Here is a 13118-nt window from a genome sequence, read left to right on the forward strand (position 1 = left end):
TTCTTTGTATGAAATAATTAATTAAAATATGCAGGAGCTGTTAAAATAACAATAGCAATAAACATTGGCAAATTTAACAGCCGACACAAACAATAACTGTCACGTGATTGTTGTTTTTCCCCGCCAATTTAGGTCATGAAAATATTGTTGTTTATAGATAAAAACTAAAAGTGTCAGCAGCTGCCATCGAATAAGTAGACACAAATATCTGTAAATTATGTGTGAGAAAAACATTTTATAACATTTTATGGTTAAATATCAAATAACAGTGCACTAAGTGTGAATGGTGAAATCGAAAGTAAAATTTCTAAGTTGACACCGGTGACCTAGTTTCACAAGTTCGGTCGGTGTTTATGGATTTTAAATCACAAAATGGTTTGGAAGTACTTGCCATTGAGTCAATGTAAAGCTTGTGTCTATTTTAGATTACATGTTTATTCATGTTTGGGTTAATAGTAGAGTAAAAACAATGAAAGAGTTGAACACATGTGTCAATGACATTAACTAATGCCAGGAGTTGTGTGCAAAACATTTAGATAAAACAACACGGAAAACTATTTTGAATAAGTCCATTTCAATTTGTAATGAACTTGATATTTCACTATAAATGAGATTTGTTGTTGTAACCAAGGAATACTCTTTAAAATGAAAAATAAACAAGCATGACGTATAGATGCCCTGTGAACGCATGTATACACAAAATGGCGGAGTTAGGAGAAGATGAAAATGTCCTATACATAATTATGGATTTCTCTGTTACTATCATTGGTACATAAAGTTAAGTCACATGCTAGATTTATTATTTTGCTATGTGATTTTTATGTACTGATGTGGTAATTTGCTGCAAGATTTGAATTTGAAATGTATTTGGTGAACATCCCATGGTAAATATCCCGGTCCGAAAATATCCGGACTTAGCATGGATCGGGTTACACACAACTAGGACCCCTCATGGTAAAGGTTATATATACTCAAATCTAGGTCTAGTTTGGTTTTTAGTTTTTCAGGAATTGTTTTCGCAATATTAAAGCTCAAATGTCTTATTAAATGTTACCTCCTTATTTACAAAATTGGTAATTATTTCACTTTATTGACATTTTCCAATATTAAAATAACTGAAACAATGTTTAGAAAATGTAATGTATTGTTTTAATACAGTGCAATTTTTGTGTATTTTAATGCGTAAAATTCGCCTCCTCTTTTTTTTCAATTTAATATTGGTAAGTTTTTAAGTGTTCTGCATTCACTTTTGCTTTAGCGTACCCTTAAAGCTAAACAAATGTCTTGCTGAGTGATATTCAATGTATCTTTGATTAAAAGTGTAGTTTATACATGTAAACATGTTTTGTAGTCAATATCATTGATGTTTTATATGCACAGTATGTAAGATTTAAACTGTGTGTTTAATAAGAACTTTGAAAGTTTGAGTGTATTAAAACATGCATTAATAGCAGTTTAAGAATTTAAAATGACAAGTAAATGATATAAATATTCACTGTTTTTATGTTGTTTTCTGATTTTCACCCTTTAAGAGTATGTTTTGTGCCTTTTTTCCTTTTTTTTTTTTTTTTTTTTTCGACCACCCAGTGGACATTTTTTCCAAAAATTCTTGTAAACCAAAAAATAAAAAAGGAGTGGCCTAACGTTATTTCGGAAATGACGTCATTGAAATTGTGTCCCATCCTTGTGTGCGCTGAAGTTTGAGTTGGATCTGAGAGCGTGCTAAAATTTCAAAAGAGTAAACAATATAATTAGTTTTCATTGATACATCTCTATAAACCGCTGGAAAACATACAATGAATTGTTTTATTACTTCCCGTAAAATACATATACAATAAATGCAAAAATATATTAACTCTTACGATAACCTTTAAAAGCTTACATTAATTTATGTCCAAGTAGCATGTTAATGTAAACTTAAAGTTACTCGATAATTTAAGGTATTGGAATTTGATTATAAATCAAACCAAATTGCGTTTTCAACGTTGAAATATTATATCATATTGTCATTTTGTTTTGAATTGTTTTAGACTCGCGTTGGGTAATACATACATTTTTTATTATGATCCTACCCTGACATTGAGACATTACGTCTTATACTCTTTCAAATCGATCTATATTCCAACGTTGTTTTAATGTTGGGGTCCTTAGTTGGCACAACGTCCACCCAACATGATTGTTTACTGGGTTTCAGCTTTTCGTTCCATGTGTTCTACCACTCAAAGAATGTCCTTAGAACTTGGATCAATCTTATTGCGACAACATCCAAAACCCATGTTCTAAGGTTAAAGCTGCACTCTCACAGTTTGAACGTTTTGAAAAAAAATGTTTGTTTTTTCTTGGAATGAGCCAATTTTTGCATGAACGTATGAAAATATGATCATGATATCTTAGAGTAAAATATGTAAAACCGTGATTTTGAAATCGTGAATTAAAATTGCGTTTATGATCATAGCATTATCCAAAAAGATATTTTTGAATTATTTTCATTAGTCTGTGTTGAAAGCTTTATAAAATACGGTGACTTAGCTTATTTTCAGTAATATGTATAAAACATACCACTGCGCTGGTTTTACCAATGAACTGTTATTAATAGATATTTTACAAAACAGATGCATGTCATTTATTAAAAGACATTGTTATAGAGCTTACATAGAGAAGTGTACCCCTAACCCTCGTACGAATATGTAACAGGTCCGTATATGTGAAAATTACGGTTCAACATACGTTAGTTCCTAAAGCATATACATGTACTAACAAATCCATACAGTGGACATAAACATTTTCGTAGAATCAGTTTAACAAGCAAAAAAACAAGTTAAAGTAACTCGCATTGTTTGTAAAGTGCCTTTTTTATTATGAAATAAAGTGTGGCAAATCATGAGAAGTGTTAAAACAAAAATACCAAAAGCTAGAACCCTTAAGCAAATGTTGATATTTACTCAAATATCGTCTTTGAAGACCACAAATTTCAATTGCGTTAAAAATTCATTACGACTGTGGTGTTGCGTGATTGGTTGATTGATATCATCACGTGATGTTATCAATGTATCCTTAATAGGTCAACATATCCACCGATTTGTTACAGTCCCGGTGGCCGTGTGGACTAGCCGGCTGTTTTCTACTTTTTTTCTTGCCGCACTAAAACCAAAATTATTTTGTATGCTATAACTGTATCTTTTTTGTAATTTCGATAGAATAAAATACTGATAAAATAAGTGTTTTCAGGTGCATTACCGGGAAAATTGATTTTTTTGTCGAAAAACATAAGCAATGTAGCGCCGCACAACAGCATCGCAATATCAACGTGTTTTTTTCGTTTATTCGGTGATTTTCAACGCATAAAAAGGATTTTTTATGTGGTGAAAAGGCACAATTTTTAGCAGTTCAGCGGCCTAGCGGCCCAGCGTCGTGAAGTTAGCGGCCTGGCGGCCTAGCGGCCTAAAATTGGTTTCTATTATAAATCATTTATGCATGCCTTTTCTTCTGAAAAAAATGACAATTTTATGGTTTCTATTCACAAATCACCATCCTTTAGCGAATATCTGCATTTCGCCCAAAACTCGACCAAGCTGCCTTAACAATCATTATAGCGAATATCAGCATTTTCATTTTTTGTATTTAGCAAAATTGTTAAACCATAGATTTATCATGGTTTTGGAAGAAAACGCATGTATTCATACTTTGAAATAGGAAACCATTTAAAGGCCACTAGGCCGCTAGGCCACCAGGCCGCTAACTTCACGCTGCTAGGCCGCTGAGGTGCTCGATTGACTTTTTTGAAAAAAAATGTTATAATTGCTTAAGAGTGATAATAATTATGGCATAAAAACAGAATATATATATAGGGAAAGTCATGTTCACATGCTTTGAAAAGCTCACTGCTTGTTCGACTTTTTGAAAAAAATGTTGATAATCGCCTCAGAGTGATAGTGTGTGCTTAAAAAATCAGTTAATATGTCTTTGTTTTATAAGAAAATGCATGTATACATGCTTTGAAATAGGATAGCATTTTAGGCCGCCAGGCCGCTAGGCCGCTAACTTCACGCCGCTAGGCCGCTAGGCCGCTAGGACGCTAGGACGCTAGGCCGCTAACTTCACGCCGCTGGGCCGCTAGGCCGCTAACTTCACGTTTTACTTTTTAAGTCATTTCAAACTGATAATAGGGTCATCATGGACTTCTTTCTTTCATTGATTGTGTTTTCATGCACTAGTCGTTTGAACACTCAAAGGGTTTATTTTTAACTTCCATTTTGGCTCAACTTGCCAACTTTTCCCATATTTTCTTTAAAATGACAGTAATATGCAACGCCCTGATCTTAATTATCACCATAATCAACAACATCATCACAACCACCATCATCATCACCACAATCACAACCACTACCACCATCATCATCACCACAACCATCATCATCATCACGATGTCATCATCATCATCATCATCATCATCATCATCATCATCATCATCATCATCAACGTCATCACCATCGTTTTTGTTGAAATATTTTTTAGCTTTATAATAAATGGTGAAGTTAATCCCCTTTATGTGGCAAAAAGGCACAGTTGCGCCCCATATAAGCAATTTCTGCTTTATGCGTTGAGCGTCGCCGCATAAACGTTTATGCGTTTAAAATCACCGCATAAATGGAAAAAAACACGTTTATGCGGGGATGCTGTTATGCGGCGTTACAGAGCGAGTTACTTTAAAGAAACGTTTTAAGAATATGTAAGATTATCTACTTATATTACACTTTGAACTTTAACTTATAATTTTAAATCCTTCTCAACGAAGGAGGTTCTTGGAAGTGACAAAGTTCATTAATAATTTTCTTTAAAGATTATCTACTAAAACTTTGACATCAAGTCAATACCGAAAATGGAGTACGGGAAGTAACTGAAAGTTAAAATGTGATTTTCTTCTGTCAATTACTTCTATAAATAGAATCAATAATATGCCACTTCAATAGTATACATGTGGATATGCTGCGGACATGAATACTTTTATAGGTTTGTTGTTTTCTATTATTGATTGTTCATTTGCCTAGCTTTATTCATTTAAATGAGTACGTGTTAGGAATTAGATGTTGTTTAATATTTTGAAATATAATGACATTGAAATGAAATTGAAGAATTTTATTTTATTTTTTTGTTTTTCAGTGGCACAATATTTGCGTAACTATCTGGAAACCAGTGATAAAAGACTGCTGTCAAAAGATCAGATCGCAGTATTTTCATATTTACTTACGAAAATTGATATTGTATAGCTATAAGCGTTACTAACGCTGTAAAAATGAACTTTTTGGCAGTTTTCTAAACAATTGAGATCTGTTCTATCATGAATTACCTTATATGACTGAATGGAAGGCATTGATACCAAACGTAGCTGATTCCGAGACAACATCTAAACAAATGTCAAAACTGTCAATCCGTAAGAATGCAGCTTTAATAGAGAATGGACAAATTTACAAAATGTTATAACCAATAATAAATACTTATACACAATTTACCAACAATAATACTGCAAAAGTAGGAAAAGAAATCAGCTCCACGTGCTCAACTTGAAATCATAAATAAATTTAACTCTCAATTGAATCATTGTATCAATAAATTGGTATTTATTGATACAATGATTCAATTGAGAGTTAAATTTATTTATGATTTCAAGTTGAGCACGTGGAGCTGATTTCTTTTCCTACTTTTGCAGTATTATTGTTGGTAAATTGTGTATAAGTATTTATTATTGGTTATAACATTTTGTAAATTTGTCCATTCTCTATTAAAGCTGCATTCTTACGGATTGACAGTTTTGACATTTGTTTAGATGTTGTCTCGGAATCAGCTACGTTTGGTATCAATGCCTTCCATTCAGTCATATAAGGTAATTCATGATAGAACAGATCTCAATTGTTTAGAAAACTGCCAAAAAATTCATTTTTACAGCGTTAGTAACGCTTATAGCTATACAATATCAATTTTCGTAAGTAAATATGAAAATACTGCGATCTGATCTTTTGACAGCAGTCTTTTATCACTGGTTTCCAGATAGTTACGCAAATATTGTGCCACTGAAAAACAAAAAAATAAAATAAAATTCTTCAATTTCATTTCAATGTCATTTCAATTTAAACTATGTTGAAATAGAACCGTTTTGATGTTCGTTAATAGTTTAAACAACGATATAAAATGTTTTTGTTATAAAAGAAATGTGAGCCAGACGATAATAACGAAAGACAACAAAAAATAGGCAGCGCATTATGGACACAATGACGGTGATTACGCACCAAGATATTGCCCTAACGTGCACACATATGAAACATTTTCCACACATCTCCATCTTTGTTCCGCAGACATACGAGTATTAGTAGTAGAATTAGTAGTAGTAGTAGCAGTAGCAGTAGCAGTAGAAGTAGCAGAAGCAGTAGCAGCAGCAGCAGCAGCAGTAGTAGAAGTAGCAGCAGCAGCAGCAGCAGCAGTAGTAGTAATAGTAGTAGTAGTAGCAGTGGTAGTAGTAGTAGTAGTAGTAGTAGTAGTAGTAGTAGTAGTAGTAGTAGTAGCAGCAGTAGCAGTAGCAGTAGCAGTAGCAATAGTAGCAGCAGCAGCAGCAGCAGTAGCAGCAGCAGCAGCAGCAGCAGCAGCAGCAGCAGTAGCAGTAGCAGTAGTAGTAGTAGTAGTAGTAGTAGTAGCAGTAGCAGTAGCAGTAGCAGTAGCGATAGTAGCAGTAGCAGTAGTAGTAGCAGCAGCAGCAGCAGCAGCAGCAGTAGTAGTAGTAGTAGTAGTAGTAGCAGTAGTAGCAGCAGCAGCAGCAGCAGTAGCAGTAGCAGTAGCAGTAGTAGTAGTAGTAGTAGTAGTAGTAGTAGTAGTAGAAGTAGTAGCAGTATTAGTATTAGTAGCAGTAGCAGTAGCAATAGTAGCAGTAGCAGTAGTAGCAGCAGCAGCAGCAGCAGCAGCAGTAGTAGTAGTAGTAGTAGTAGTAGTAGTAGAAGTAGTAGTAGTAGTAGTAGTAGTAGTAGTAGTAGTAGTAGTAGTAGTAGTAGTAGTAGTAGTAGCAGTAGTAGCAGCAGCAGCAGAAGTAGTAGTAGTAGTAGTAGTAGTAGTAGTAGTAGTAGTAGTAGAAGTAGTAGTAGTAGTAGTAGTAGTAGTAGTAGTTGTAGTAGTAGTAATAGTAGCAGTAGTAGTAGCAGTAGCAGTAGCAATAGTAGCAGTAGCAGTAGTAGCAGCAGCAGCAGCAGCAGCAGTAGCAGTAGTAGTAGTAGTAGTAGTAGTAGTAGTAGTAGTAGTAGTAGTAGTAGTAGTAGTAGTAGTAGTAGTAGTAGTAGTAGTAGTAGTAGCAGCAGCAGCAGCAACAGCAGCAGCAGCAGCAGTACTAGTAGAATGAGTAGCATTATTATGATTATTATTATTATTATTATAATTATTATTATTAAATATTTTTGCGATTTCAGCTATTATGCACCAGTCAATTGTAACCACGCCCCCCCCCCCCCCGGTCCGGGGGTATATCGGGGATAGCCGGGGAAATGGGTCGTGTTTTTACCTTTCAGTGCCGGGTGAATGCGGTGGTTTTGTCTTCGCTTTAAATATGGCGGGGAATGGGCCTTAACTAAGGTCCCTGGGGTGCGGGGGCATTTGGCGGGGATTTTACCATCTGTTCGTCCCCGCAGTGCGGGGATTTTAGCCGGGGTTGGCTGGGCCGAAAGTCAAAGACCCCGCTATTCCCCGGACCTAGGGGGGGGGGGGCGGTTATAATTGACTGGTGCATTAAAAACACGGTTACAATCTAGTTATCCATAATTAATATTTTCCATAATATTTATTATTTAGTGAGTAGTTAAAGTTGTATCACTCAAAATGTGTGTTTGTTATACATGTGAATGTATCGATTTTGGATATGAGTGTCACTTTAAGTGAATCATTATAGCTAACATATCTAATGCCTTTTGATGGTCTAATCATTACATCATCGTTCAAGCAATCATACTATTCATTAATGCATGAATGCCGTTCAAATATGGGGACTCGTATAACGTTAAAACAACTAAACAATTATAAACAAAATGTATTTCTTTTTTCTAAGAAAAGTTTGCGCATTTTCTTATATGAAAAAGCATGTTGTCTTTTCCATAATAAATATTGCAATTTTATTTTGTCATTTCCACGAACTAACGTCGTTTGCTACTTGAATATTTACATACTTTGTTAACATGGCATTTTCAGGATGGGCCGCGTTCTTTTCTAACCGATGTTAAATTGAAAAACATGCTCATGTCAGCAGAAACGTTCAGACGTCTCGTTACTATGGTGATACAGTCGGGACATTCTGTGAACTGTAAGTTAGAGGATTGTACAATGGAGCCAAATGAGGCCGTGAGACAGCTGAAGGTGGAGATGGAGAACCAACCCGCTCTTCAGATGGTTGCTGTACAGCCCCCCTCAACTGACTATACAACACACATTACATTACTGCATGTGACCATATCAGCAGAAGCGTTCAGACGTCTCGTTACTACGGTGATACAGTCGGGACATTCTGTGAACTGTGAGTTACACGGTTGTACAATAGAGCCAAATGAGGACGTGAGACAGCTGAATGTGGAGATGGAGAACCAACGCGCTCTTCAGATGGTTGCTGTACAGCCCCCCTCAACTGACTATACAACACACATTAGATTAGTGCAGGTGACCATGTCAGCAGAAACGTTCAGACGTCTCGTTACTACGGTGATACAGTCGGTACATTCTGTGACCTGTTTGTTACAGGGTTGTACAATAGAGCCAAATGAGGACGTGAGACAGCTGAATGTGGAGATGGAGAATCAACGCGCTCTTCAGATGGTTGCTGTACAGCCCCCCTCAACTGACTATACAACACACATTACATTACATGTGGTGACCATGTCAGCAGAAGCGTTCAGACGTCTCGTTACTACGGTGATACAGTCGGTACATTCTGTGAACTGTGAGTTACACGGTTGTACAATAGAGCCAAATGAGGACGTGAGACAGTTGAAGGTGGAGATGGAGAACCAACGCGCTCTTCAGATGGTTGCTGTACAGCCCCCCTCAACTGACTATACAACACACATTAGATTACATGTGGTGACCATGTCAGCAGAAGCGTTCAGACGTCTCGTTACTATGGTGATACAGTCGGGACATTCTGTGGAATGTTGGTTACAGGATTGTACAATAGAGCCAAATGAGGACGTGAGACAGTTGAAGGTGGAGATGGAGAACCAACCCGCTCTTCAGATGGTTGCTGTACAGCCCCCCTCAACTGACTATACAACACGCATTAGATTACATAAGGTGACCATGTCAGCAGAAGCGTTCAGACGTCTCATTACTATGGTGATACAGTCGGGACATTCTGTGGAATGTTGGTTACAGGATTGTACAATAGAGCCAAATGAGGACGTGAGACAGTTGAAGGTGGAGATGGAGAACCAACGCGCTCTTCAGATGGTTGCTGTACAGCCCCCCTCAACTGACTATACAACACACATTACATTAGACAGGGTGACCATGTCAGCAGAAGCGTTCAGACGTCTCGTTACTACGGTGATACAGTCGGTACATTCTGTGGAATGTTTGTTACAGGGTTGTACAATAGAGCCAAATGAGGACGTGAGACAGTTGAATGTGGAGATGGAGAACCAACGCGCTCTTCAGATGGTTGCTGTACAGCCCCCCTCAACTGACTATACAACACGCATTAGATTAGTGCAGGTGACCATGTCAGCAGAAGCGTTCAGACGTCTCGTTACTATGGTGATACAGTCGGGACATTCTGTGAAATGTTGGTTAGAGGATTGTACAATAGAGCCAAATGAGGACGTGAGACAGCTGAAGGTGGAGATGGAGAACCAACCCGCTCTTCAGATGGTTGCTGTACAGCCCCCCTCAACTGACTATACAACACGCATTAGATTACATAAGGTGACCATGTCAGCAGAAACGTTCAGACGTCTCGTTACTACGGTGATACAGTCGGTACATTCTGTGACCTGTTTGTTACAGGATTGTACAATAGAGCCAAATGAGGACGTGAGACAGTTGAATGTGGAGATGGAGAACCAACGCGCTCTTCAGATGGTTGCTGTACAGCCCACCTCAACTGACTATACAACACACATTACATTAGACAGGGTGACCATGTCAGCAGAAGCGTTCAGACGTCTCGTTACTACGGTGATACAGTCGGGACATTCTGTGTACTGTTTGTTACAGGATTGTACAATAGAGCCAAATGAGGACGTGAGACAGTTGAAGGTGGAGATGGAGAACTTACCCGCCCTCAAAATAGTGATATTCGATCATAGGAACATTGTGTTCAACGTGAATGTAAAAGGTAGGTGACATATTTATAATTAAATATATAAATGATGAACATGATACAAAATATGTCCAGCTAATATTAAAATTTTCTTTATCAAATTTTCTTTATCAAAGCATTTTTATTTCGATTTGAAAATCATTTCAATCTGTTGTTATCAAAATAGAAAACAAATCAAATTACATTTCTAGTTCATTTTAGTATGTATTATATTTCTATATATGTTATTCTAACTGAAAAACTGTAATAAATGTGCCGAAGTTGTTTAACTATAAGTATGTATTTAAACATTATGACGTAATAATCGTTCTATGATTAACTGATAACTTACATTTATTTGAGTTATTTAAATAAACCATACGATAAACGCTGCCAATGTGAATAAACGAAAATAAAATGCCCATGTCGGGCTTTTAATTGCAAGACGTGTTTTTCCTATTAGGAGTTACAGTGTATAAACCATATATAATTATCTTATAACTAAAAGTTACTTCACTAATTACAACCGTTGAAGCAATTATACACGAGCGCGAATCACGAGTTATGTATACCTTAAAACACGAGGGTAGTTGGTTGCTGGTGCAGTAACAGTTGTCACCATAATGTCCAAATGACCGTGCAAGAAGAAGCATGTATATTTTTGAGTTGCGCTGAAATTTGCCCTGAAGTTATTATTGCATGGTACTACTGGTTTCTGTTCGTATATAAAAGTTTGAGGTACAAGTAGTTTTAATGAGTATTCATTAAGTTGCTAGTGTGATCTACGAATACGGCCACACCAAACTGATTCTATGATTAACATCCGAGCTGGGTAGGTTTTTAGCGCTCAGAAAAATAAGATAGGTGACTGGTCAGGAATCTCAAATCACCCATTTTGGGATGTTTTTCTTTAATTTCTGAACTGAATACCGATCTTATAAATAGTTGGCCTGTACGATCATTGATACCTCACTCATGTCCAGGTAGAAAGAACAAATCAAAACGTTTTCAAAGATATAATTACATATGAAATTAGTCACCAAATTAAAAAGATTCACCTCATTACTGGCCGCTTTTAAATACACCTGATTTAATAAATGTTTTTTTTTAAATTGCCCTGGACCCCAAACCAATACATGCAGCAGATGACGCAATTTCACCCCGTGACATATATTCATATTTTTTAATAATACTATTATGTAAGCAGCACGTATTTATTGTAAAATTGCAATTGTACACTTTCTACTTGTACGCAATTAGAATGTACTTGCCTGTATTGGGGTGTATGCCGGGATTGGGGTGTAGGCAGGTGTTGGTATATAGCCCTGTATTTGGATATAGGCCGGGATTGGGATATGGGCCAGGATTGGGGTGTAGGCAGGTGTTGGCATATAGCCCTGTATTTGGAAATAGGCCGGGATTGGGATAAACGCCGGTATTGGGATATAGGTCGGTAATGGGATATAGCCCAGTATTTGGATACAGGTCGGGATTGGGATGGAGGCTGGGATTATGATATGTATTTGGAAAAAGGCCGGTATTAGAGGGTATGCCGGTATTGTGATATAGGCCAATAATTGGATATGTACCGGGGTAGGGATAGAGGCCGTGATTGGGAAATAGGCCGGAATTTGGATATAGGCCGGGATTGGGATATAGGCCGGTAATGGGATATAGCCCGGTATTTGGATATAGGCTGGGATTTGGATATAGGCCGGTAATGGGTTATAGCCCGGTATTTGGATACAGGTCGGTATTGGGATATAGACCGGTATTTGGATACAGGTCGGGATTGGGATAGAGGCTTTGATTATGATATATACCGGTATTTGGAAAAAGGCCAGTATTGGGATGTAGGCCGGTATTGAGATAAAGGCCAATATTTGGATATATACCGGGGTTGGGATAGATGCCGTGATTTGAAATTTGCCCGAGATTAAGATAATATAAGGCTGGGACTGGGATATAGGCCGGGTTAAGGATAAACATGTAGGCCAGGATAGGGATTAAGGTCGGTATTGAGATAAGGACGGGATCGGGATATAGGCTTGGATTGAGATAAAGTCATTGATATATAACCCGGGATTCGGATTTCGGCCTGTATTTGAGTATATGCCGGTAATGGGAAAAGGGCCGAGATTGGGAAATAGGCTAGGATAAAGATAAAGGCCGGAATTGGGATATAGGCAAGTATTAGAGATAGGCCGTGAATTGGCCGGGATTGAGATATATACCGGGATTTAAATATAGGCCGAGATTTTGATATAGGCCGGGACTGAGATTAAGGCTTGGATTGAGACATAGGCCGATTTCAAGTAATCGAAGAGTATTCACAATCTAATAATCTAAATTTAAACAAAGGAATTTGATTTTCTAAAGCAATAATATTGCCAGTAATTATTATCTAAGTCAGGTAAAATTTATCCTTTTTTATGATGAGCCGAGTACTACAAACTGACAAAGCAATAACACTTCCCGGGCTACATGTATTCCAGAAATGTAGAACCAGGAATAATTCAATACAAGATATATATATATCCGATCGTTTTAATTCCGATAATAAGTAAAATAATACTGAGACGACTTCCAGGTAGACTCACAACATAAACATTTCACTTTTAACATTTTTGTACAAGTATAGCATGTGATAAATAAGTGTATTGCCAGTTAAGACTTGTTTGTCTATTTTTAATATTTAGTGTTCATTTTTTTCACCACATTAGTACCGGATGATGATGGTGGTGATGGTGATGATGATGATGATGATGATGATGGGGACGACAACGGCGATGAAGTTAATGGT

General features: G+C 36.9%; 1 protein-coding gene across 4 annotated transcripts in view; it reads left to right on the plus strand.

Moving 5' to 3' along the window:
• The window catches only part of LOC128240500 (uncharacterized), a 62907-nt gene that overhangs the window by 35362 nt on the left and 14427 nt on the right, over nucleotides 1-13118 (plus strand). For all 4 annotated transcript variants that reach the window (XM_052957154.1, XM_052957169.1, XM_052957177.1 and 1 more), the window contains exons 6-7: nucleotides 8218-10351; nucleotides 13039-13118. The exon at nucleotides 13039-13118 is cut by the window's right edge and continues 37 nt beyond it. In XM_052957154.1, coding sequence (XP_052813114.1) covers nucleotides 8218-10351; nucleotides 13039-13118 — 2214 coding nt within the window. The remainder of the gene's footprint in view (nucleotides 1-8217; nucleotides 10352-13038) is intronic.

The sequence above is a fragment of the Mya arenaria genome, chromosome 1, assembly GCF_026914265.1.
Source record: "Mya arenaria isolate MELC-2E11 chromosome 1, ASM2691426v1".
In the NCBI taxonomy this organism is placed as follows: domain Eukaryota; kingdom Metazoa; phylum Mollusca; class Bivalvia; order Myida; family Myidae; genus Mya; species Mya arenaria.